This window comes from Lissotriton vulgaris, chromosome 5 (genome assembly GCF_964263255.1).
Source record: "Lissotriton vulgaris chromosome 5, aLisVul1.2, whole genome shotgun sequence".
NCBI lineage: Eukaryota > Metazoa > Chordata > Amphibia > Caudata > Salamandridae > Lissotriton > Lissotriton vulgaris.
This window is the reverse complement of record NC_141693.1, coordinates 115,449,299-115,476,107: the sequence shown is the minus strand read 5'-3', so window position 1 is coordinate 115,476,107 and position 26,809 is coordinate 115,449,299. Positions and strand designations below refer to the sequence as shown.

Below are 26,809 nucleotides of genomic sequence, written 5' to 3'. Positions count from 1 at the left end.
CGCCGCCATCCCGATCGGCGTCCAAGCCACCATGCGACTAATAGGCATGATGGCATTTTGCATTTTTATTGTACCATATGCAAGACTGCACATGCGTCCGTTACAGGAATGTCTAGCACAGCAGTGGAACCAGGCTCAAGGACATCTTACAGACCTGGTGTTGGTAGACAGCCGCACACATCGCTCTCTGCAGTGGCGGAACACCAAAAACTTGGCAAAAGGGGCGGCCGTTCCTCGAGCTTGTTCCACAAATAGTACTTACAACTAACGAATCTCTCATAGGATGGGGAGCCCATCTCCTACACCATACAACTCTTGGAAAATGGACCACTCAGTGCTCCACATCAATCACCTAGAGCTACTAGCAATAGTCTTAGCGCTCAAATCTTTCCAAGTATATGTACAGAACAAAGCTGTCTTGATCCAGACGGACAACATGCCAGCCATGTACTATATACAAAAACGGGGGGGGAGGGGGAGGACACACTCTCTGCAACTGTCCCAGCTTGCTCAGAACATTTGGAGATGGGCCATTCCACAAAAGATATATCTACTAGCAGAACACCTTCCAGGAGTTCACAATTAGATGGCAGTTCTGTTAAGTCAACAGACACAACAGATTCACGAATGGGAACTACATCCACAAGTTCTTCCACCATTCTTTCACAAGTGGGGTCATCCAGACATAGATCTGTTTGCCACACAAGAAAAAGCAAAATGCCCAACCTTCGCCGCCAGGTTCCCACACCAGTTGTCCAAGGGCAATGCAATATGGTCGAACTGGTCAGGCAGGTTTGCGTACGCTTTTCCGCCACTACCACTAATACCACTAATAGTAAGCAAGCTACGACAACAGTCACTCAAACTCATTTTAATAGCTCCCACATGGGTACGACAACCGTGGTTCACAACACTACTAGAACTATCCATAGTTCCACACCAAAAACTACGTCTGACCCCATCCATGCGAACGCAGAACCATGGAGACATCAGACATCCAGACCCAAACCAACTGAATCTAGCGATATGGCTCCTGAAGTCAGAGTTTGGTTACTTTAACCTGCCACCAGACTGTATGAATATCATTAAAGAAGCCAAAAGACCGACTACTAGAGCTTGCTATGATGCTAAATGGAAAATATTTGCCATTTACTGCACTAATAATCAAGTTGATCCTTTAGATGCTTCCATCCAAAATATTATCTCTTACCTTCTCCATTTACATGTATTCTAGCATACTCATCTATACGCTTACATCTTGCAGCCATTGCGGCAGATCTACAAAACAGACAACATCTGTTGTTGTTTAGAGTACAAGCTATAAAAGCTTTTATGGAAGGATTAAAAAGAATTATTCTTCCTAGGTTACCACTCTCTCCAGTGTGGAACCTAAACATTGTTCTTACCAGGCTCATGGGACCCCCCATTTGAGCCTTTACACAAATGTGAACTGCAATTTCTCACATGGAAAACATCTTTCCTCATTGCTATTATCTCTCTTAAAAGAGTTAGTAAAATTCAAGCTTTCACTATACAAGAACCTTTCTTACAATTACACCGTAACAAAGTGGTTCTTAGAGCTAATCCTCAATTCCTTCCTAAAGTAATTACTCCTTTTCATCTAAACCAATCTGTAGAGTTACCAGTGTCTTTTCAAAACCCAGACTCTGTAGCAGAGATAGCACTACACACACTAGATGTCAAAAGAGCTCTTCTCTATCACATCGATAGGACCAAATCCTTTCGCAAAACAAAGCAACTATTTGTAGCTTTCTCTCCACCACATAAAGGCAACCCCATTTCTAAATCCGGAATTGCAAGGTGGATTGTTAAATGTATACAAATATGCTATCACAAGGCAAAACGCACAGTTCGACCTAGAGCGCACTCCACACGCATACTAGGAGTCTCCATGGCTTTCTTCGGGAACATTCCCCTAGAAGACATCTGCAAGGCAGCAACATGGTCTACAACACACACCTTCACTAAACACTATTGTGTTGATGTGCAAGCCAAGCAGCAAGCTGCGGTAGGCCAAGCTGTCCTCAAAACTCTCTTTCAAACTACTGCAACGGATACAGGGGACCGCCGCTAGGGGAGACACTGCTGCGCAATCAATGCAAAGTGTAGAATCTGCAGCTCATATGCCTCGAACGGAAAATACTACTTAACAGTATGCATCTGTTCTTGGCATGTAGAGCTGCAGATTTCTACACGCCCTCCTGCCTCCCCGGGACCTGAATCTGTTCCAGTTTTATCTTAATTAGATAGACACGCATGGACATACTTTCTTTCTTTCTACTAACACCATCATGGCGAAAAACAATCTAAGGATGGAGTCGATGCCCATGCGCACTATCGTTCAAGGGAGGAGTCTCCTATCTCGTGACTACAAAGACTTCTTCCAAGACGACAACAACATACAATCATCCGAGCTCATCAGCAAAAAACAGGTATGTGCTAGAATTTAACCTTCTCATCAGAAGGTTAATGTTGTGGCTACAATGTTTTCATCTTACCGTAACACAATTTTTATTTTCATACACTACTCTTCACTTCATTAGAAGCATTGTATCCAGTCTCTGAGAAATTTCTAAATTCTTAATACAGTTTTAAGCTTCAGCTGTTACTCGTGAAATGGTTTGTTTCATACAAATGTGTTTCTATTTTGAGGTTTACATCAATACTGTCAGTAATTTTACCACACTTGCAAAATCTCCTCAGATCATTGACCTGTTGAACTAGTAACCTTTGATGTCCAGAATTCAGGAATTACATAAGCTGTAAACATGGTTTGCAGTCACACCAGACTTGTTGAAGAGCTATAATAGAGATCACTTTGATAATAGGTACTTTACTTTAAACGCCTCATTGCCTTTAACTACCATGGCATAAATGTTCTGTGCTGCTTACTTATTGTCTTCCTTTACAGACTGTAGTAGGAACCGACATAGCAGAGCTTCTGCTACAAGACCATAAAACAGTATGGCTTCCTGGAAAGTCACCAAATGAAGCCAACCTGATAGATTTCAGTAACGAACCTCTGGAGCAGGTTGAAGAATCTGTTGCTTCTCAGCTTTCATTTCTTACTGATGTCACAGGTGGAACTACAGACTCCATAGAGAAAGAGACTGAACGGTTCAGAGAGCTGCTGCTTTATGGTCGGAAAAAGGTAAGGGAGTTCATAACTATTACATTTCTTTTGTTCTTTGCCCGTGCATAGATCTTCCTTGGGAAACGCAAACTGCATGTTTTAGCTATTTCTCAATTGACTTGGATGTATCTCATTGACAATTAAAGGCCCTCCTTTAGCAGTGACATCTGATTGAGGTTTACTTGATAGACAATGCTTCTCAAGTTTAGTGCACAGCTAGAGAGTATTGATATCTTTTATGACAAAAGCTTAATACTTAATGAAAATGACTTACTTCCTTTGTACATCAATAGAAAAAGGTTATCACATCCATATTATATAGGCCTTTTGTTAGGTCTGTGGTTGACAACACAGCTCTCAAACAGACTTGATACTTACAATATACATACAGTGGACTTGGGTCCACCCCTTTCAACCAATGGTTTTTCTTCAGCCATCTTCTTTCAGCGAATTGCTTGAGATCTTGCCAATCACGTTTTGGTTCAGCTCAGTAGAGTATTCACCTCTAACATAACCTCTTTGCTGTTGGGTGTAACCTTTCATTGAACTGCATAGGGGACCAGTTTAAAACTATATCCCTCTATCTGATCCTGCTGGTGCTTTCCTGTATATCTCATTTCAATTTGCTAAGATTAGCACATTAAATCCAGACCTATTCATTTTCAAAAACCAAAAAGCACTGGCAAATGTTGCCTAAAGTTGTTGTCTCCCACTGAGGCATCTGTGACCATGCCAGGGTGTCCCAGTGCCCATCTTTACAAAAAAATAGGTGTCTTGGAGTATTTTTCTTCCTGTTCTTTTACTACTACTTATATAGAGTCAATGACGCTACTTTCTTTGCACAACACTTTATTTCTGCAATGATCTGAATTGCCTTTTATTTCACAGCAAATCATTAGAATGTTATTTGTAGCATCTCTAATTACTCTCAAGTCATTAAAATATCTGTAATCCAAATTTGTAGTAGGAAAACATGATGAAAATGTATAAAATGCCCAATTCGTGTACCTGTGAGTCACAATGCTTTCACTTAGGCATATCTAGTATGTTAAAACTACAGGAGTGGCAATTGAAGACTAAAGTATTTTCTTTCTTACAACTGACAACTTGTAGCTCTACGCACAGTTATTGTGTCAATTGCTTAGTTAGCGGAACAATTTATACCAGTAGTTAAACTTGAGAAACTATTACACTCATTTTAAACCTAATCAAAGCAAATGCAAAAGTAAATTTTGTTTTTCCATATTAATTCATAAGAGGTCCTTGTTTTGATCATATCGCAAATGTACCAGAATTACTTAAAGTTATAGACAATGTTACACAACTGAAACTAAGTCTTATTCCTAAAACATAAATCTAACTTGTAGTGCAAGTTAGAAGACTATGAAGCAGAGTACGATGTCGGGTGCAAAGCCTCCTCGGCACAGTCGGTATCTCCTCAACCACGTCGGAGCCCTTTGACTGACTGCCGGTTTACATTCCGACCGGCCGATTACAATGTTCGTGGTCGGAATTTACACCAGCCGGTTGTTTCGAATCGGTTCCGAGTTACTCGCGGAGTATCCGCGTCAGTCGGTACCGCATCGTACACCCCTATGGACAGTGTTTCCACTCACGTGATTACGGTGTCGTTTTCCAGCAATTTTTCTGCGTCTGTCTGTCCGACACAGAAAGGCTGTCGAAATGACTTTGGGGGCCCCTGGCAGGGCCCCCTTGGCCCCTCTGCTTACAGTTGATGGACAAGGAGGTACCCAAGGGACCCCTATGTAAAAACCCAAAAGCCTTCACTGTGTGGCAGGCACTATGGGTGCCTGCGACAGGGTGCTGGGTTTCCCCACCAGTTTCACCATTTCCCCATAGGAGCATGTGTTCAGGCCGGTTGTCAGGCGGAACACGAGCTCCCATAGGGAACAATAGGACTCCAACCGAACAGTTTTTGGTCGCATTGTATTCCTAGGTCTGAACTACTGGCTTCATGTCAGTCGGTCCCCTTATCGAGTCTGTGTCGAGCGGAGGCTTTCCACCCGGCAATCTAATGAGCCCCTTGAATGGCCATTATGAAGTAAAAAATGACTGTCAATGATTCAGTGTGCAACCCTCTCTGATATCCCATCACCCTGTGCTTTAGTAGGGTCAGTACTTTCACAGCTAGCTAAACCTGACAGTAGCCAAACGCAAAATAGATTTTTACATCTTAAACGTTAAACAATTAACTTGCATTTTTTTCATATCATCATACCTACGTTTCTGCTCTTTGACGTGTATCATTTCACACATCTCACTCTTTATATACATATCTTTCAAACTGTAGGCAAACAAATAAGTGTTACATAAATCAGAAAATCTCTCAATGTATTGAACTACTTAAATAAAAATCTGTTCCCTTTTTTATAGGATGCACTGGAATCTGCCATGAAACATGGCTTATGGGGCCATGCTCTGCTACTTGCCAGTAAAATGGATAGCCGAACACATGCTAGAGTTATGACCAGGTAATTCAGAGATTGTTTTGAATGTAAACTTCAACCTCTCAACCTCAAGTGTTTTCTGTAGCAAATAAATATTTTAATTTGTGAAACGTTTTCATACTGTTTTTATATACATCAGATAAAGCCATGGTTCTAAACAATTCTATTTTTTCCTAAAATGTGTTAATCTCCAGAATATGAAATGTTACTCTGATCTGATGATAACCGCACAGAGTTGTAAAAGTTAAAAGTGAGATGTAGTAAGTTGATATGGCCATATTTGTTTCCTTGGGTGAGGAATAGCAAATGTACATTGGCCGATGAGCGCTTAGTAATTCCTTGCATAATATCAGGTTATGATTATTTTGACTAGTTATTCCAGGTTCAGAAGTCTAAAATGAAGCTTGTGCTATATTGTGGGTGTATTTTGAGGGCCCAGTACACATTTACATCCTGACCAACTACCCCAACCTTGGAGATCTATAGGTGTCAATCATTGGGGGCCGCATTGTATGGTGCTGAATTATGGGACTTTTGTGATGTTAGGCCCCTTGTAGTAGTAGAAAATCGGTTAAAGAGGGGTGTGAATAAACTTCCAGTAAGAACCCCCTGTGTCCAATACGACTAGATCAAGAACATTAGGGGTGGAAACCACTAATTTATTGGCGCAGACTGTGGTCAGCCCCATAACTTATATTTCTCAGAGTTGCTTTAGAAGAGATAATGGGGCAGTTGGGAGTTAAGAAAGATTTCCCGGTTTAGGGTGGTCAGGGATCGGTTGAGACAGATTGGTTTTGACAATCTTTGTTCAACACCAGCTGATACTGTACTGATCTAACAGGCTTTGAAAAGCGCATGTTGGCAATATGTAAATCAAATTACTCTTAAGTACCTAAAGGGTGGGGTCCCTCTCTGCTTTCTTTTTGGAGTTAAAAGTTGACTATTTTAACTATTCCTGATTTCCCCCCCACCCCCCCACCCCTTTCATGGATTCTGTATTTAAATTCTGCTCCAGGATCCTCCCAATACGTGCTTTTACTACCACATGGAGGTCTGTAGATTCAGATTCTGATAGAACATGCCCTTTCTGCCCTGGGGTGATCGAAGTGGTTGAACATGTAATTTATTTTGTCCAGCCTTTTGCGGGCCAAACAAGAAGTAGATTGTGCCATTTTGTCGCAGTTTGGGTCTGAGGAATTATAGCATCACCCTCAGAATACCCAGCATCGACATAAACCAGTCCATTGTCTTTGCCATTTTAAGGCATTTGATGTTTATGTGGAGGCTAGGACCAAAAAAGGTGTCCTCTTAATTTTCTGACCATGGACCAATGCTTTTGATGAGATGAGGTAATCTAGAATTCATTCCAGTGATATGGATCATCCACCTGGATGATCAAGGTATATTATGTTTGTAAGGCTGTTAGAACATTACTTTTTTGAGGCAGCAATTTAGAAGCAATAGTATATATATTTTTTTCTTTGTGTGTAAAATGTGTGTGGGTGACTGGGATTGTATGTGTCTGATTTGGTTATTAATGTAGCCTACACGTCTCAACAGCTTCTGGCACTCTATTCTGCAGCTGTTGAACTGTTAATTGAGAAGTTAAAGTTTGAAATGAGCATGTGTAGATGATGCTGATGTGTTTTTAACAGCTAAGCCACAATTGTTTTAGATCAAGATGGATATGGTTTCTCAGTGTGAAAGGTAGGCCACGAGACGAGGCTATAGCAATGTGATGTAATGCATTCACAATTTGGTCAAAATCTAACCCAACGGAAACTTCAATCACATGCATTTTGTCGTCCAGGTGACTTGAGTCTTACACCAGATTATTGATGTTCTTTTCAAATAATAAAAACTGCAATAAAATCTTGTTGTCTACTCTCAATAGCAGTTACCAACTTAAGACCATTTCCCACGAAGTTTAAGAATTGACACATTGCTTTGAACTTCTAAAAAATATATGCAAATATTGGATGTGGCATAGGTTTCTCTGTAGGATAATTGAACAAATGAACAGAGTTGATTGAAACAGCAAATAACTATTCCCAAATACAGAAAACTATGAAGGAAACAAGCACGTATTTAGTTTTTCCCCAAATACACTAAGGGGCATATGTATGTAATTTACATTTTGCGATTCTCAAATAGCGATTTTTAAGGAATCGCTATTTGAGAATTGCAAAATGGAATGTATGTAATCGATTTTTTTTTACGAATCTCTAAAATTCCTTAATTGCGATTAGCAAATTGCAAATCGCAATTAAGGAATGAGTGTCCCATTCATTCCTGTACCACCTCCATTATAGCATTTTTAGCAAATCCCAAGGGCCCCCCTGTTTTATTTGCTAGAAAACGTCTTACTTGCGGGTACGTGAAAAAATGTCTTGTTTCTGTAGTAGGGGATCTCTGTGTATAGTCATCTAGTGAATAGTCCCGCCCATGTGTGTGGACCCCGGAGCAATCAAAAATAATCTCTTAACCCCTTGGATGCTAATGACAAGGGTAACTCGTCATGCACTTACCATTCATTTCAATGGAAATTAGAGGAGTATAATATTATTGCCTTAGCACTAAAGAGGTTAAAGTGTCAAAAATGCAGAACTGCACAGACACTTGAGAGAATTAAAGACAGATAATGCAGCCTATAAAACCAGGCTACACTGTCCAGTACTTCAACTAGAAATTCCACCAAAAATCCACAAACAGTCAATATTTCCCTTGCCTCAACAGCAAGAACCCCTCTGGAATGATAGAGAGGAGGACCTGGACAGACAAGCCCCTTAGGCTGCCATTATGTGGCTCAGAACAGGATACTGTGCCTTTAAGAGAACTTTCCAGAACTTCACAGTATCCCAGACTGCACTGCAGGTCCCTTTTACTTTCAGTTCTTTTTTCCGGCTCCTGCAAGCAGGACCCTGGAGCATTGAGCTCTCCCTTTTCAAGGGTTTATTGGTGATTTTTCACTTTTGTTTCAAGTCGAGTGCTTTCTAAAGTGCTTTGGTGCCTTTCTTCTTGTTCATTGCACCTTGTTGATGTCAAATATGCCTGCATTATTTGACAAATGTCCGGAGTGCTCCAGGAAGAAGCCAAACCAGATCCCCATGAGGTGTGTATTCTCTGCCTTCCCTCTTCCCATGTCCCAGAGGAGTGTGTGATTTGTCAGGGCTTCTCTGGCAGGACCCTGAAGGACAGAAAGAAGATCAGGCTTCAGGGCCTTGAGGAAAGAAGGCTGAAGGCGCAAGGTGGGTCTGGAGGGGCTTCCTCTGCCCGTACTGAGGGCCTCTGGGGGGCTTCCCAGGGGCAGGAAGACCAGCAAGCGTCCCCATTCTCCGTCGGGGTCGATTGCACCGACTACGGCGTCGAGAGGGATGACTACGGTCTGTTCCCTGTCTTCTGGGGCGAAGCGGCGTCGACGCTGGACGTTGAAGGAACTGAACAGACCGCCGTCAAAGTCTCCTGTGACGATTTCGTCGTCCTCCTCGTCGAGTGATCGACGTCGAAAGGCCCGGCGTCGGCGCTCGCCGTCGAGGTGACACCACCGTTTGCCGTCGGCGAAAAAGGGGAGGATCGTCGTCGAGGGAATCCTCGTCGTCTAAGGGAAGTTCGCCGTCGAGGCGCAGGAGGTCGCCGTCGAGGCGCAGGAGGTCGCCGTCCTCGCCGTCTAGGCGGACGAGGTCGACGTCGAGGCGAAGGCACTCTCCGTCGAGGGAGAGACGGTCGACGCCGAAGAGACGTGGAAGGAGGTCTGGCACCATGGGAGGTTCGCCAACGTCCCAGGCTGAAAAGGAAGGCGGATCACCGGGTTCAGTGTACTCCATGGTGTATACCCTGTCACACAGGCCGGTTACACCCCCGCCTCCATTAACGAGGGGGTTCCCTCCGAGGGCCCCTACTCCTCCTCCTCTATCACCACTTCCTCAACCTATACCTCGACCTCAGCTGTCAGCAGACAAGCCGCCTCCGGTCCCTCCGAGGTCGGTCTCGCTGCCCAGACTTCCGACCCCTCCGAATGGGACCCTAAACCGAAGGCCCCAGCAAAACCAAAGTCGCCCGCTCCGGTGGAACCGGCGGATCGACCAAAGCCAAGAAAGTCACGATCACGCTCCGGACAGAGAGGGAGATCGAGGAGTCGACGTAGATCCTCCACCAGGTCGAGACGTCGCCATAGGAGGCGTGGATCTAGGTCCCGCAAGGACTCCTCCAGGACCAGGACATATTCACCGACTTTGTCGGAATCCCCAGGGACAAGGGTGTCTCGGGTGGACGACATCAGCACATTCCAGGATGTTCTCCTGAGGGGGGTGGCAAAATTGGGAATCACGGTGACGGCTCCAGCACCCACGACGTCCGTGATATTTGAGACGCTTCACAAGAAGCATTTGTCTCTCCCTCTACTGCCACTAGTGCCTGATTTGGTAGAGCCTGAGGAGGAGCTGTTCCTCACGCCAGCGGTGGTGAAGGCCGCTCCCTCCCGACTTCTGAAGAAGTACAGGGCCCTTGATTCGGACCCGGCCTTTCTGCGGATAGACCCGGTGCCTGACTCGGTTATAGTGACGGCGGCCAGGAAGTTACCTCCCCGTCCTCAACCGTGCCGCCCGATAAGGAGAGCCGATGGATCGATTCTGCTGGTAGGAAAGCTTGTGGGACTGCATCCACAGCCATGAAGGCGTCCAGCGATGCGGCGTTACTAGGGCGGTATGACCGTGACCTGTGGGACTCCCTGCAACAGTTCACGGAACTTCTGCCACGAGACAAGAGGGAGGACTTCCAAGAAATACTCAGAGGGGATGCTGGTTTCAAACCAGGTCATCAGCGCGGCTGCGGATGTCTCTCTATTGGCTGCCCATGGGTACTGTCATGTGATCAACCAGCGGTGCCATGCTTGGCTCAGGCTCACATCACTCAAGCCGAAGGCCCAGCAGCGGGTGGCCAATCTGCCCTTTTCCGGGGAAACCCTGTTCGGAAAGCATGCCGATGATGAGATGGCCCGCATGAAGGCGGAGGCAGAGACCCTGACAGCTGTGGGCTTGGAGAAGCCCAAAGAAACTAAGTCCTACCGCCCGTTCCAGAGACTGTTCAGTGCACAGGGAAGAGGACGAGGGCAGTCTTCGGGACAGCAGCAGCAACAACAGCAGCAGTTCCGGAGACCCTTCCAGAAGCGCCAGAAGGGTAGAGGGGGACAGCAGTCCTCTACAGCGAACAAGGGCCCGGCCGGGGTCGCAACCCTGAGCGGTTACTTCGCCTTCATCCGTTACCCGCTCCGGTGGGGGGAAGCATTCAATTTTTTCTGGCAGAGTGGAGAAAAATTACTCGGGACAAGTGGGTGCTGAATATTGTTTGCAATGGATACAGTCTTCGGTTCACCGGCCCGCCTCCATCAATTACTCCGGTCAGCACGCAGTTTCAACTGTGCGAGCTCCAGGCGGAGGCCGATATCCTGTTAAGGAAAAGGGCAATAGAAGACGTACCTCTGTCTCAAAGAGGAAGAGGTCTGTACACCCGGTTCTTCCTGGTTGGCAAGAAGGACAAGAACGAGTTCAGGCCCATTCTGGACTTGCGACAGGCAAACAAGTGGATTCGCAGAGAAAAGTTTACCATGCTGTCGTTGCATCAGATTTATCCTCAGTTGCAACAGGGAGACTGGCTATGTGCAATAGACCTACAGGATGCGTACTTCCATGTGCCCATTGCACACAAACACAGGAAGTTCCTGCGATTTCAAGTCGGCACCAATCATTATCAGTACACAGTACTGTCATTCGGGCTGAAGTCTGCGCCCAGAACATTCTCGAAGTGCATGGCAGTGGTAGCAGCACCCCTAAGGAAGAACAAGGTGTTTGTCTACCCGTACCTGGACGATTGGTTGATCAAGGCCTCCTTCTCGGAAGCTCAAGCACACTTCCCGAAGACGTGCGTTCTCTTGAACAAGCTGGGGTTGCACATCAGCATGTCCAAGTCTGTCCTGACTCCGGTCCAGTGCATTCAGTACTTGGGAGCCACCATCAATACGCAGTCAGCAAGCGTGTCTCCTTCGGAGGAGCGAAGATTATCACTCCTTCGGAAGGCTCAGGCTCTTATGACCACTCCATCTACAAAAGTGAGGACGGTGTCTTCTCTACTGGGATCGATGGCCTCTTGTATCTTCCTAACGTCACACGCACGACTGCACATGAGATCGCTGCAGGAGTGCTTGGAGGATCAGTGGAATCGGAGGAAAGGGTCTTGGGACGACAAGATACGACTCTCTACATGCTCTTCAGTCTCTGAAGTGGTGGTGTTCAGCAGAGAATCTCCTCTGAGGGGTTCCCTTCCACAAGGACATTCCCACTCAGACTATCGTGACGGATGCTTCTTTCCAGGGCTGGGGAGCGCACTCCAGAGACTTACAGATTCAAGGAACGTGGTCACCGACGGAATCCACGTATCACATCAACTTCCAGGAACTCAGAGCTGTTCACTTGGCAATGAAGGCATTTCATTCGTCCTTCCAAACCAACTCTCTGCTTGTACAGACGGACAATACGACCACGATGTTTTACCTCGGCAAGCAGGGGGGCTTGAGATCACGCACTCTGTCGCAGGAGGCGCAGGCGATCTGGCGATGGCTTCTGGCAAGAGGACTGACGATAACGGCTACCCATCTACCAGGTGTGCAGAATGTTCAGGCGGACGCACTGAGCAGACTGATTCAGGAAAACCACGAATGGGTCATAAACGAGGAAGTACTAGACTTCTTCGCAAGGTGGGGGACTCCAGACATAGATCTGTTCGCCACTGCCGAAAACAGCAAATGCCGAGACTACGCCTCCAGGTACTACCAGCAGGGGACATTGGGGAATGCGTTATGGATCAACTGGTCGAACAGCTTTCTGTACGCTTTTCCACCCATTCCCCTGATTCCGGCGGTGCTCATCAAACTGTCCCAGTCCAGGGCACAGATGATCCTGATTGCCCCGGAATGGCCCAGACAGTGGTGGTTCACGGACCTGCTTCACCGGTCTCTCCTTCCTCACATACGGCTGCCGTGCAGGCCGGAATTTCTCACGAAGTTCGGGGGGCAGATGTTGCACCCCAACCTCTCGTCTTTGAGTTTGGCGGCATGACTCCTGAGATAGTGCAATATGGCCATTTGAATCTACCCGAAAATTGCATGGACATACTGAAGGAGGCTAAGCGACCTTCCACTCGGACTTCCTATGTTTACAAGTGGAAGATGTTCTGTATCTGGTGCAAGTCCAAGAACTATGACCCGACGACGTGCAAGGAAGACTTCTTCCTTCCTTACCTTCTACAGTTGGCGCAGTCTGGCCTTAATGTTCATTCCATTAAGGTTCATCTTGCTGCATTGACTGCCTACAGGAAACGCCCTTCACAGACTTCCTTCTTCCAGATCCCTGTGATCAAAGATTGTTTGGAAGGCTTGAAGAAAGTATTCCCTCCTGTCCGGCTTCCTTCGCCTTCATGGGAATTAAATGTGGTGCTGTCCAGATTGATGAAGGAGCCTTTTGAACCTATTCATAAGGCTTCGTTGCAGCACCTGTCCTGGAAGGCGGCGTTCCTCGTGGCCATTACATCGGCCCGCAGGGTGAGTGAAATTCAGGCGTTGTGTTGCCAAGAACCTTATACTGTATTTCATGCTGCTAAGGTTGTTATGCGTACTCACCCTAAATGTCTTCCCAAAGTTATTTCTGATTTTCATGTTAACCAGACCATAACTTTACCTACGTTTTTTCAGAATCCTTCATCTCCAGCGGAAAGGTCTTTACATTCCCTGGATGTTAGGAGGGTGTTGAAATTTTATCTGGATAAGACCAAAGATATTCGTAGGTCAGACCAATTGTTTATCAATTATGGATCAGTCAGGACAGGTCTTGCTACCTCTAAACAGTCCATTTCTAGGTGGATTGTGTCCTGCATACAGCTGTGTTACCAAAAGGCTAATAAGACCTTAGGAGGTAAACCTAAGGCTCATTCCACCAGGGGCAAAGCTGCCACGACAGCTTTGATCCGGAATGTTCTAATTGCAGAAATCTGCAAGAAGGCCACTTGGACACTGATGCCAGGGCAGACGCTCAGGTTGGGCAGGCTTTGCTGCGAAATCTGTTCGCACAATAGTGGTGTTAATTCTCGTTCTCCACCGCCGCTTTGGTGTGGGGATGGGCTTGTCATTCTATTTACTAGATTAAGACTATACACAGAGATCCCCTACTACAGGAGGAGTAGTTTCTGTCCTGTAACTCCAGTTCTGTAGTAGGGGTATCTCTGTTAGTCCTAAGCGCCCGCCCTCCTCCCAGGTGGAGAGAGATATTCATGTAAGGAATGCTACAGGTCTGGCGTGTTACGCCTTCAAAAAGAACTGAAAGTAAAAAGGACCTGCAGTGCATTCTGGGATACTGTGAAGTTCTGGAAAGTTCTCTTAAAGGCACAGTATCCTGTTCTGAGCCACATAATACTAAACAAAAGAAGGTTTTGGTCCTATCACTGACCAGCTTGGACCTCAACAATCTTGCGAAACAGAACAAAGTAGCTAGTCAGGTTTATTTTATAATTATTTAGGAAACACCTAGCCTGTCTGTACTGCGTGGACCCCAAGTCTGTTTAGAAAAAGATTTTTTATTCTGTTTTGTTTAGATTTCATTAGTTTATCGGTATGTCTTCAAAAAACACCTTTGTCAAAACAATCAAGTGAACATTCGGACCAAAAATGTGCGCAATATATGCAAGAGTGAAAACAGTTCACAATAAATACTCAAGGTTACAGACACCAAAAAGAATATCCTATATACAAGTCAATTGAAACATAAGAAACATTTAACAAAACACCAGTCCTTCTTATAATGAACCAATGGACAGGCGGACACACAAATTCAATGAAACTGCCTGCCTGGCTCAATACACCTGTGATTGAGTCTTTTTAGGATTGAACGGCTAGGGAAAGTGACAGTAATATTAATTATTCCCTGGCTGCACCCTTCTTCCTTATCACAGGCTGGGGGTCAACACGTTTCGAACCACTGGTAAGTTGAGGGTTCTCCTCAGGACGTGGACTGGGTGAATCATTATCTGTAAAACAGGGGATGAGTATTTCTCATGCCCCCTGAAATGTTTTGGTCCATTTTACTTTTACGTACTCCAGTACTTGACGGAGGGGGACGTCGTTTTTCACGTTGTCTTATGGAGCCACGCAGGAACCAGGGGATGCTGCAGCACGCTTTATCAAGAGTTTCTTGGTAATAGAACTACCATACATTCCTCCTACAAAAAGAAGATATTAGTAGACGATAAACGGAGGTCCCCATTACCCTTCTACTCTGGTTCCACTGCTATTGGATTACTATCCTCATTTTTGGATGTGGCTTGAACATACAATATTGAAACACCTCATATCACGGGTGTGATTCGGTTGTAGTTGAATTTTTAATTGAAATATACCGCCTTTCAACAATAAGTGATCTGCTGGAACAGAACCCTAATCGGACAGGTGTCTGAAAGACGTGATGCCACGTGATCCATAATATAACTACACGGGTATATTCATGCATCCTTTAACAACGGGAGAAGATCCAGGGACATCATCGCTAGTGACTATCTTGCCCTGAAGAAGTCCCTTGAGGACGAAACGCGTCAGCTGTAGATCCTGTGTATATTTTTTACCAACTGAATTGAATAAAGAACTCTCAAGAACACAAGAAAAATTTGATGTGATCATTCCTGTTTACCTTATTGGAGATAACAGTTTTTCAAAAACGTTTAAGTGGTGCACCTTGACCTTTTTTCAAATCCTTTCTGATTTGCTTTCATCCTATAAAAATCTTTATTTTTTTTTTACCACACAAGATTACAAAATGTGCTTGCATACGTACTCCAATATACTATGAAATATATTTGCACAGCTCATTTATTAGCAATGTACATCTTTTGATAGAAAAAGTTTGTATATTTTACAGCCTTTCATTTCATACGCTTTGCACAGCAGGATTGCCAGACCGTTCACTTTACAAAATCCTCTAACTATGCAGTCAGAGAAAGAAAAGTAAATGAAAGACCAACTGACTTTTGACCTCTCTCTGATTGCAGAGCAAAGTGACAAGATCAAAACAAGATTTAAAGCCATCTTTAGTGCTCATTCACTTTGTGAGTGAACAGAACACCTGTTATGTGTCAGCTCGCCAGAACAGGCCAGGTAGCCCAAAAAAAATAGCTCACCCGATGAGTGGGCGAGTAGATTTTCTCGAGGCCTGGCTTGTGCCAGGCATAAATGTGGCATCACCATGCACCCATTTCAGAAAACTCCTGAACCTGAAGAAGGTTAGAAGAAGACTGGACCTACTGTCTGTGACCTGAGAGTATCCTTGAAGGACTGCACTTGCTCCGTTTTGTATTCCGGACAAAGATGTAGACTCCAAAGGTGATCAGACTGACTTCTATTTAAGATACAGGGATAGAACAAGCTACAACTTCAACTGCCCAACTGACAGATCACAACTGAACCCTGCTGTTGGCTTCTGCTTGACCCCCTGTGAGTCTCTAAGTGATTCTACTTGAAGTCCTTGGGGGCATTTAGAATTGTAGCAATGTGGTGGATTTGGACTTCAAACATTTTTCCTTCTGACTCGTTCTTTACCAGAACAAACCTGGTTGTTATATCTGACCTGCGCTCCATCATGGCCAGCCTCAAATTGATTTTTAGTCCTGGTCTACCACGACCATTGACTAGCATTGCACGTTCTACTTCTAGGTGCCATTCCTACTTAAAAATTGAAAAAGTCCTATCTTTGATTGCCTTTATTGGATTTTGTCATTCTGTGTTTTTTGTTCAAGTTTACTCTACTTTTCTAATTCGGTTTGAGATTTTTATTGTTTTGCATTTTTACTTTTTCTGTTTTGATACTGCATAAATAATTTACATGTTGCCCTAAGTTAAGCCTGTCTGCTCTGTGCCATAGCTGACAGGGTTTGAGCTAAAGATAATTTAGTACCTTGAATGATTTGCCCTGACAAAGGATGTGATTCTTCCTTGATGTGGGTAGAAACTCATCCCAAATATAATCCAATTTCGAACGAGTAGTTAGTTTCAGTTTTTGAGTTTTCATTAACCTTTGTTTCTTGGCCCTGAGTGCCCGGAAACTTAATTGAAATGGAGAAAAATAAATGTTCTAAGGTCAATTGTAATTGAAATCCAATTATTCACACAGGCAATTTAGGTATAAATAAGCTGTTCTATTTTGAATCTGTGTATAAATAACCTAGAACAATTAAAGGATAACTCAAGCTTCTAGTATTCAGTGAGCTATGACGTTTTAGAAGCATTTCGGTTGGCTAGTGACCTTCATGCCAGGATATCCCCTTTATGTGGAGTTGTACAAAGCTGAGCATTAAGGGAGCGTTTTCTATTAAACCTCTGTGAATTAACAATTATAAGCACTGTGCTCCTCTGCGAAAAGGAATGACAATATAACTCTTCGCTCCGTGCTTTCTGTGAAGGTCACAAATAGGATGGCTTGTCTTTAAGGTGTACCTCTTCTGTGAAATAGAATATCGAGCTGATCTGTTATATTTCATTTATTTTAATTTACGTTCTAATGCAGATTTACATGATGTGTGCATTTATACAATTATTAAATGATAGTTTGTAACTGTAAGCTTGTATCTTAAAACAAAACTGTGAGAAAGTACCTCTTTTTGCATGGTTAGCCCCCCACGTTTTGCCTGGTTGGATGTGGTTTCAAATGTAGTGCACACTGTCCCTGCCAAACAGGTCCCCTGTGCCAGTGCTCCTAACCCATAACAAACTCCCAATTGGTACTTCTGCCTCCTGTTAGTCCCTAGTAAATGGTACCCTGGGCCAAAGAGCTGAAGAGGGTCCCTTGGGACCCCCTCACTTGGACCATGCCATTGCCCTTGCAGCCTGCATGCCGCTGTGAGGGAGAGAAATGACAAAGTCAACGTTGCACTCTGCCTGGGAGCCATGCCAATTAGCACTACCTGGCAGCAGTGGTAAGTTACCCCTCTAGCAGGCCTCCCAGCCCTAAGGCTGGGTGCCCTATACCACAGGTGAGGGCATTTCTGAATGAGCATATATACCCTTCAATATTGGGCAGCATTTCCTGATATTGGAAGTGCCGAACTTGGGCTGGGAACTCGAAAACCTGAGTTCCACAGCATCCTTATGGCTTCACTGAATACTGGAGCGTTTGGTACCAAACTACTCCTTTCAATAAACCCACACTGTGGGATTTTTTGTAACATGTATCCACAAGGTCCCTCGAGCAGGGCGTAGCTAGAGCTTCTGGTGCCCGGGGCTATCCCTTGGATTGCCGCCCCTGGAGGGGGGGATGCTGGGGAAAAAGGACGGCGAGCACTTGAAAGAGGTCCGAGAGACATGTAATATTGCCGCTAATAGTTACCTCGATCATGCAAGTTACATGCACATACATGACGCGGTCAAAGGCTACACAGTTGAATACACTGGTGACTGGCAGTACAAGAGAGAACACACAGACAATTGCTTTCTTCCAAACTTGAGGTTCCACACCCCTCTTCGAAGATTGCTTGCACACCTGCAGTGTTGGAAGAGTGAGATCCTCGACCAGCTCTTTCCATATCTTCGGAGATTAGGGGATCCAAGGGAGATCCCGAGGTAATGAACCAGGTGATATCTATCTAAGAAGGTCTCCGAAATAGCATCACAGGTTAAGCCTGCCATCATGGTTGTCAGCAGAGTCCTTTAGGGTCATAGGTTCACTTAGCACCGATAGTTCAGTAAAGCTCTGGTCACCAGTAGCTCTGAACAGTGTCTCAGATCAGGGGATGCTTTCTTAACAGATGTAATTATGTCCTCCAAAATCTTGCTGATATTTTTAATCAAAGAAATCAGCCAGATCATCAGAGTTCCTAGGAAGATGTAACCTCTTGCTTTGAGCAATCCAAGTCTGTTAGTCCCCGAAGAATTTCAAAAACCTTTTTTGCCCTATTGTTGGCTCCAAGAATATTATTAGCATAAAATGGCTTTACCGACCTCTTTTATAATCGCCTACTACACTCTTAAGACACTTTATCGGCACCGGAATAACCCCTAGGCCATTTGCCAATAGGCACCAGCCTAACACTTCCATGTGTTACAACTCGTGGCTTGTGGGGTGATTGGCTCAGCCTGCTGGGGATCCACTGATGCAAAAACTGGTGACGTGTTTAATATTGGTATAAAACTGAATGCCCCTAAGGTATTCGTATTTATGTGCTAATAAACATGAAAACTTGTCAGTGAGTCCCTCATCAGGTGCAGAATTGATATTAGACTAGCTTCCTTCACAAGGACCTGGGTCTGAATTTATGACTACAAGGCACATTTTAGGGGCCATCTTTAAATCTGAATAGCCTTATGGCCGTCACTAAGGTGGCACGTTAAAATGCAAACACCAATTAAAAAAATAAGAAATTGAAATGCACCCCATGTACATTTTATAAACAGATCAAAGCAATCGACTGAACGACCTTTGAATGCACTGAATCCAAAATGAGCAAACAATGATGGCCAATCATGTGAGTGCAATCCCAGGTAAACACCATACACAGGTCAAGCAGTAAACCTCTGAAAATGTTGCTAAGAAGCTGCGCTCCTAGACAGAGTGAGCATGATGTATCACATATCTGAATGCAATGACAGAAACAGCAAAATACAAGTCAGTTGACACACCATGGTAAACACAGCTTTTTAGTGTTTTAAAACCACGGCCTTAATTAAATCGGCCACCCGCCTTTGAGAGACCCCTCCCCCCCCCCCCCCCCTTCCCATTTTTTTAATCCCACTTAAAGCCCTGTTGGTATCTATGCTGCGCACTGAAAGCTCTCTTACCTCACTCGTGAGTGACTTACTCCAAAGTCTCTATACCAGGCAGCCAGGGGTGGTTGATTAGAGAGCAGCACAGCGCCGACTGCCCCAGGCCAAAATGAGCGCGAGAGCGCGTAGCGGTGAAGCGCCTGACGCTCACTGCTGCGTCCTACTCATTGCGACGCGGGGGCAGGGCTGGCAAAAATTAATTATTTAATGTCGCCCCAGGGCCGTCATTGGTAGCGCTCGCGTGCTACAAGTCTGATTGACGGCCCTGGAGGCTGGGACGGACGGACAGCAGCAAATTCAAACGCGGGAGTCGGGACCGGGACGTTGTGGCCGCAATTTTTGAAGCACTGACCTGACCTGCTGCTGCTGTTATATCTGCGGCAGTCACACTTCAGGTGCGCGCAGCGCACACTTTCAAACTGAGCCATGCACGGCCTTTCTAATTTATTTGTGGAAAGTACACAGTGTCCCCAAAAAGGCCCAAATAAATTATAAAGGCCGCAACAGGCCACCAGTGCCACGCGCATAGCTGCCAAGGTTTCAGATTGCTTTGTGTGACATTTTCATTATTTCAGTGTAATTATGAGTGACATTTCAACGACTATGAGTGACACTTTCTCGCAAACAAAATGAAGCAATGAAGACGAGGGAAACATATAAATAACAGAAATTACACCATAGTCTTTAGGATCATATGTTCAAACACAAGTAGTTAAGCTAAACGGGCATGGACCAGACTGGTGACCAAAAACACTAAAATGTGATAAAACAGGCAAGTGACTTTCTCCATCTATGCATCAAGGATAAAAAAAACATCCATGTATCCATCAGGACTGCCTCAACACTGCTCCAACTTAGGAAGGAGTTGTAGACGCACCTTTTTAAAGAACACGACAGCACAATGCAGTAATATTAAATGTCTCCTCACAGAACCCAGGTACCTCTCCGATCACTCGCTGACTGTAGTCGCGCCTTTGACCCTGTACAGCGCTCCACTTGCCTTGGATGTACTATTATAATAGCATATACTTAGACTAATCTCCCTTCACAGACATTGCACTTCAGAGTACACTACATGCACAGGTGCAAGAATGCAAACATGTAGCTTAGAAACAGGGCCAGCTTTAAGGCACTGGTGCGGCTGCACTGGGCGTTGACCTGTGGAGGGGGCGCTGACCTCAGGGGAGGCGCTGTGTTTAGCAAAATATTATGTTAGGAGAGATGTGTGGAACTTTTGCCCTGTGGTAGTGCGAGAATCTGAGGAGGCAGTCATGGGGCGTAGGAGGTGTCAAATGTCATTGCCGTACCGGGTGCCTACAGCGATAAGGCCGGCCCTGCTTAGTCATTTATGGCGACTCGTAACTTGAATGTTACAAGCAGAGAAATACAATAATCAAATAAAACGTTATCTTTTTATTTAAAAAGTTCCACTGCAGATCTGCATAACAATGTTGAAGTTATTTTAATCTAGTAATGTAGCTAATGATTGCAGCATTGTCAATGCACGCTTAAAGAAATTAAAAAAGTTAAAGTGCTCTTGTGCCTTAAAGAATGTCTGCTACTCTACGGGCGAGAATTGGACCTCTGCAGATACACCCCTGCCTGGCATTGTTTCTCTTAGCTTTCTCCGTTTCTATTATTCTTGTACCCGAGCTCGGTTTTAACAGTGCACCTGCCTAGAAGCCCAAGCTCCCTGTGCCCTGACTTAGCTTCAACAGTGCCTAGAGGCCCTCGTTCAATGTGCCATGATTCGGGTGTAAATGTCCGGAAATCCCCCGTTTGGTCTGAATTCAGAACACTGCTGAGATGTTAAGTTTGCAAGTTTCCCCCCTGCGGTGCTCTGGTGAGTCTGTCCTCTAACAGATGGATAGCGCCTCATTGACAGGAGATGGGCTGACGTCCCAGAAACGGAGGGTTTGGTATGGGGATTGAAGGGGAAGGAGGGAATTTTAAATGCAAGTTTTATTTATGTACATTTTTATATAGCGAGAACATTTATGTGATTAGATGGATGGGTACAGTTACAAAGCGCTAGAATTCAAAAAGTACCTAAAGAAGTAGGTTATACTTTAGGAATCTACATTAGTTGAGCTGGTGTCTTACAATATCAAGGGGGGAGTGAGACCGTAATACAGGCAACTTTGAACTAATGTCTGAAACAAGCAACTGATACTAACTTAATAGGTAGTCAGTGTGACACACTTACTTGTGGAATACTGAAGTGCTGTCGCGGTACGGGCCACCCAGCCGCGACGACTTCCCCTCCCTGCACCGTGTGCAGAGGCCGCGGTCCACGCCTCAAGTCAAGGACTGGAGCAGGCCTCGCATTTTATCATGGCCTCGGTTCTGCTGCACTCACTGCTTCGCTACAGGGTTCAGTGCCTGATGAGGCACCATCACTGACTTTGGCGGGGGACGGGCCGAGGGTGACGGGTCAGATCACCAATTCAGGACACAAAACAAGTCACCAATGCGAGGTGAGAACAAAAACTGTGCAGCAGTGCAACACTATACTTAACAAAGAAGGGAGGTAGAGTACAACGTAGGATTCCTACTCCACGGGCACTGATAAATAAACAAGAAGAATCCTACTACCAGTGTGTAAAAGGGGAAAAGAGGGGGGAACACTCAGTGTTGTGTAAAATACCCCTCACCCACCAACAGGCCCCTTGGTGTCATGCTTCATCATCGGGGTCTTCGCACCCCGCTAAAGGGATGCGGCACGCTGCGACTACGCGGGAGCGTTGACAAATTAGACTATGTGTGGTGTGTGTTGAGTGTAAGTGGAAGAGGGATAGATGTGAGTGGGAGGTGTGGTGAAAAAATTTAAAAAAGTACCTGGCTAGTGGGTAAAATGAAAAAAACTTTATTTCGTACCATGAGACATGTGATTACATGATCCTTATAACCGCTGTAGGCACATTGTAGCCGTCTTTAATGAGTGTTATCACTTTTTAGAAAAATTAAAATAACCCCGATTTTTTCTTAGAAAAACGTGAGTAGGGTTGGGAAGTTGTGCCCCGTCCTGAAGAAGGTACACCAGTACCGAAACATGTCGACGCACACCAGAGGTTCTGTCCCTAATTAAGACAAAAAACCTCGTTCTTTCGCACACTTTTTAACAGCACCAGCCAGGGGTACAAAATAAAGTTTTCTTCATTTTACCCACTAGCCAGGTACTTTTTAAAATTTTTTCACCACACCTCCCACTCACATCTATCCCTCTTCCACTTACACTCAACACACACCACACATAGTCTAATTTGTCAACGCTCCCGCATAGTCGCAGGTCGCAGCGTGCCGCATCCCTTTAGCGGGGTGCGAAGACCCCGATGATGAAGCATGACACCAAGGGGCCTGTTGGTGGGTGAGGGGTATTTTACACAACACTGAGTGTTCCCCCCTCTTTTCCCCTTTTACACACTGGTAGTAGGATTCTTCTTGTTTATTCAGCAGTGCAACACGCCACGGCAAGGAGTGGACTCCCTGACTCGATTTGAGTCCCACGCCGCTTCTGCCTCGGTGTGCTCTGCCACTACTTCCTCCGGACATGACTGCAAGGCCCCCCGCCCCCGTAATTAATTGGCAGCATTAACTGTTTGTGTAAATTTAAGCCGCGGCGCGGCAGGACATTGCAGCGCCAGCCTGGAGCCAGCACGACAGGTACACTGTTGCGTGATACTTGACAGGACTGCACGTGACACCCCCGAAATTGTGCCGCCTGGGGCGGACCGCCCCCCTCTAGCTACGCGGCTGCCTCAGAGGTGCCCCCTGAATTCCTACCAACCCTAGTGTGGTCTCTGATCGGCTGTAGGTAGGCAGCCAGCCACCATCAGACATGATTCTGGACCCCTGTGTAGAAAGCTCTTGTTCTCTGGGACCATAAAAATCCACTTCCTGGGCAGGAGTGTCATGCCTCCTCCCCTAAGATGGGCCAGTGCTCGAAGAAGGAAAGCTTTAAAGGCCTGCTGCCTTTGTCTTGCGGTCCCCAGCCTCTGCTGCTAGCAGCAGATGGCAGCCCCTGGTTTAAACCCTCACTTTGGGTGAAAAACCAGCAGGACAATTCAACATGATAGGTTGTGTGCCCATCTACGCCAACCCCACCCCTAAGGTGGAGGGAGCCAGGTGAAGCGCAACTTCCAGTCCCCACCATCTTGAAGATGGGGTGGGGCCTACAGTCAGGGCTAGGTCTATGCCCCCTCCCACAGGAGGGGACATAATAGAGGGTGGTCCTCCCCAGATAGGGTGCCTATTGGCACCACCTGCTACTCCCGTAAAACGCTTTCTAAATGTTGTATTTAGGTGGCTCCCCCAGACTTGACCTTCAGATCTGCGACGACCTAAGAAGAAAGAAGATGCCCTGCAGCAGAAGCCAAAAGATGACAACTGCCTTGGCCCTAGCCCTACTGGCTTGTCTCCCGCTTTCCTGCGACCTTTCTTGAACGTGCGACCTCTGAAACCCCTGGGAGGACTGTGCCTTTATAAAATACTCCGATCTTCCACGGACAGCGTACCTGTCCAGAAAAAAAGGACTCCAAAGACTCTAGATCTGCGTCCCCAGCCTACTTTGCACCTGACACCCTCGGCCAGAGTCTGAGTGGCTTACCTTTGCAGGGATGTCTCCCCGGCCATCCTGACCTGGTCTCCAGCCTTGGCTGACCTCTTCTGCTCTTCATGACCGCACCTGCAGTGTGAATCCAGAGGCTTCCCTCTCCCTCCTTGTAAGTTGAACACTTAATTGTGTACCTCAATATTGTTTTCCCCATAGGATAACATTGGACTGTGTAATGTTTCTAAAGTGTTGATTTTTCAAAGTGAAAAGTATTTTTAATTAAAATGTACTTACCCTATTACGAAGACCTGAGCCCTAAAACAGACATAGTATATTTTTAAGAAATTGGTCCGGATCTCCTTCTTAAGTCATGTGTCCATTGTTGATTGTGTGTGCAATAAATGTCTTACACTCTGTTAGGGGTAAGGCTGCTCACCCAAACTACCACTAACAGAGCACTTTGGGTTTTATAGTGAGCCCTGTTCACGTTTGGGGAGCCCCTGGACGCTGTGCACGGTATAACCACCTAGTGATAATATCATATACAGAGCTATCTTCCTACAAAAACAATCTGGTGAATAGTGAGTTAAAGAGTTATGCAGAGTAATACTGTCACACTTTCTATGCTTTGCTCCTCTCTTTGTTGAGATAATGAACGGTGTGCATTTATTAAACTTATTTTTCTGAAGCTTATGAGTACCTCGAATAAAAAGTAATTATTGTACAGTAATACAGCAAAAACCTTGTCTCATTTAGATTTGCCAACAGCCTCCCAATTAATGATCCTCTGCAGACTGTTTACCAGCTCATGTCTGGGAGAATGCCAGCTGCGTCTACGGTGAGTTATGCTCTTAATAAATAGCTGAGGCCTATGGTATGCCGATAATAATGCACTTTCAAACTTATTACTTTGGCATACTTGATAAATCCTGCTTTACGACATGAATTGCTATAGAACTGATTTTGCCTTGTGCATCTCCCTGTTTTTCATATTTTCTGTTTCCCTTTTTAGTGCTGTGGAGATGAGAAGTGGGGTGACTGGAGGCCTCATCTTGCCATGGTGCTGTCTAACCTAACCAATAATATGGATGTGGAAACTAGAACTATTACCACTATGGGTGACACTCTTGGTAACCAAACTTTCTAATTATATATGAGTGGGTGATTGAGTGAGCTCATTTCTATAGTGCTTTGTCACTAATTTAACCATCCGAAGGTGGTGACCAATATACAAGTATGGGCTGATAGGTAGTTAATAAAATTAGGCCGGCAACTAACTGGAAACCGCCTTAACTCTCCTATAGTTTGGAAAGCACATGAGGTACTTATAGGGCTTTGCTGTTTCAAGGCAGATATTTGTTTCTTTTTGTCACAGCAGAGTACAGCAGTAAAATGTTCTATAAGCTTAGAGGGCTTGGTAAGATCGCTAAATTGGCGAATGCATCAATTGTAAATATCTGTGTGACCTGAAAGTCAAGGGTTCAGATTCTAGTGGGTGCAATCCGTCATTCATGCTTCCAAGCTAGATTTACAATGAGTGCCATTGACTTGAATAATTAACACCAATTATGGGTGGCCAGTGATGCAACAGATAGTGAAGTGTGATGTTAAAAAGTATTTATTACTATAAGACGTCTCAACTATGTCATCTTTAGATTCACTTGCTGTGAGATCATTCCAGCAGCCAGGCCTGGTTGATGTTTTTGAAAAACTCACATTGTACACGTTCAGGCCTCACAGAATGGCAGTCTTTTAAGAGGCTCCTTTCTCGTTAAGAGTGCCTTAAGCTTTAGCTTTTCACCATTCCTTTTTTAGTGTTGAGCCTGCGAAAACATAGCCTAGTGCATGCGTATCGTTTACAATCAATCAATCAATGCATTTATAGAGCGCGCTACTCACCCGTGAGTGTCCCAAGGCGCTGAAGGGAGGGGGGGTGGTGCTGTTACTGCTAGAATAGCCAGGTTTTGAGGTGTTTCCTGAAGGTGAGGGGGTCCTGGGTCATGCGTAGGTGGGCAGGGAGGGAGTTCCGTGTCTTGTTTACAAGACATTAACAAATAAGGGCTTGGAACCCACCCATTGCTTACAGTTTGTTGGCTTGTGTAGCACTCTTTTCCATCCTTGTAACTGCTCACTGCAGGCCTAGTATCATTTCCATTGTTCTCTATGGCTCTGGGACCATACACTGATTGATTCAACTTAATCAGTGCCCACCCTCTGCTCCCAATATGAGTGAGGTACTATTTTGTTCTTTTTAACTTCTAGTGCCCTGCACACAGAAAGGGAAGACTGTCAAAAGCATGCCCATTACAACAAACACATTTGATAAGATTTGTTTTCTAGAGTTAACTTTCTCTTATTTTGCCAAGTCTTTTTGCACTCATGTTTTGTTTTTTGCTTGTAGGCACTGTTCAAAAAGATGACTATTATCTTTTTCTATAGAGTGCAAAGCAACATAGTTTCATTTTCGTGTAATTTTTTGAATTATGCAATGCAGTACACCCCAATCCTCCCCTCCCCACCCCAATTCAATCCGCCCCATTCCAATCCTCGCCAATTCATCCCACACCAATCAACTCAATCCAATCCACCCAGTGGCGGTGACTCCGTTAGAGCGTTGGGGTGTTGCCACACTTGTGTTATGGGCCCCCTGACCCGCAAATAATGTGAGCAAAGCGCAATTTATAAAAGTGTACTGTTTACATTCTGCCCGCAGCATGCAGGTTGTGCCGCGGGCCAGTTGCATAATTGAGGCTGACACTGTTTCTAAGCCTGTGCAAGCCTGAGGGAGG

General features: G+C 45.2%; 1 protein-coding gene across 7 annotated transcripts in view; it reads left to right on the top strand.

Annotated features, from left to right (window-relative positions):
* Positions 1-26,809, top strand: part of SEC16A (SEC16 homolog A, endoplasmic reticulum export factor) — a 478,800-nt gene that overhangs the window by 152,829 nt on the left and 299,162 nt on the right. For all 7 annotated transcript variants that reach the window (XM_086921035.1, XM_086921033.1, XM_086921029.1 and 4 more), the window contains exons 11-14: positions 2,933-3,172; positions 5,549-5,646; positions 24,777-24,858; positions 25,033-25,150. In XM_086921035.1, coding sequence (XP_086777161.1) covers positions 2,933-3,172; positions 5,549-5,646; positions 24,777-24,858; positions 25,033-25,150 — 538 coding nt within the window. The remainder of the gene's footprint in view (positions 1-2,932; positions 3,173-5,548; positions 5,647-24,776; positions 24,859-25,032; positions 25,151-26,809) is intronic.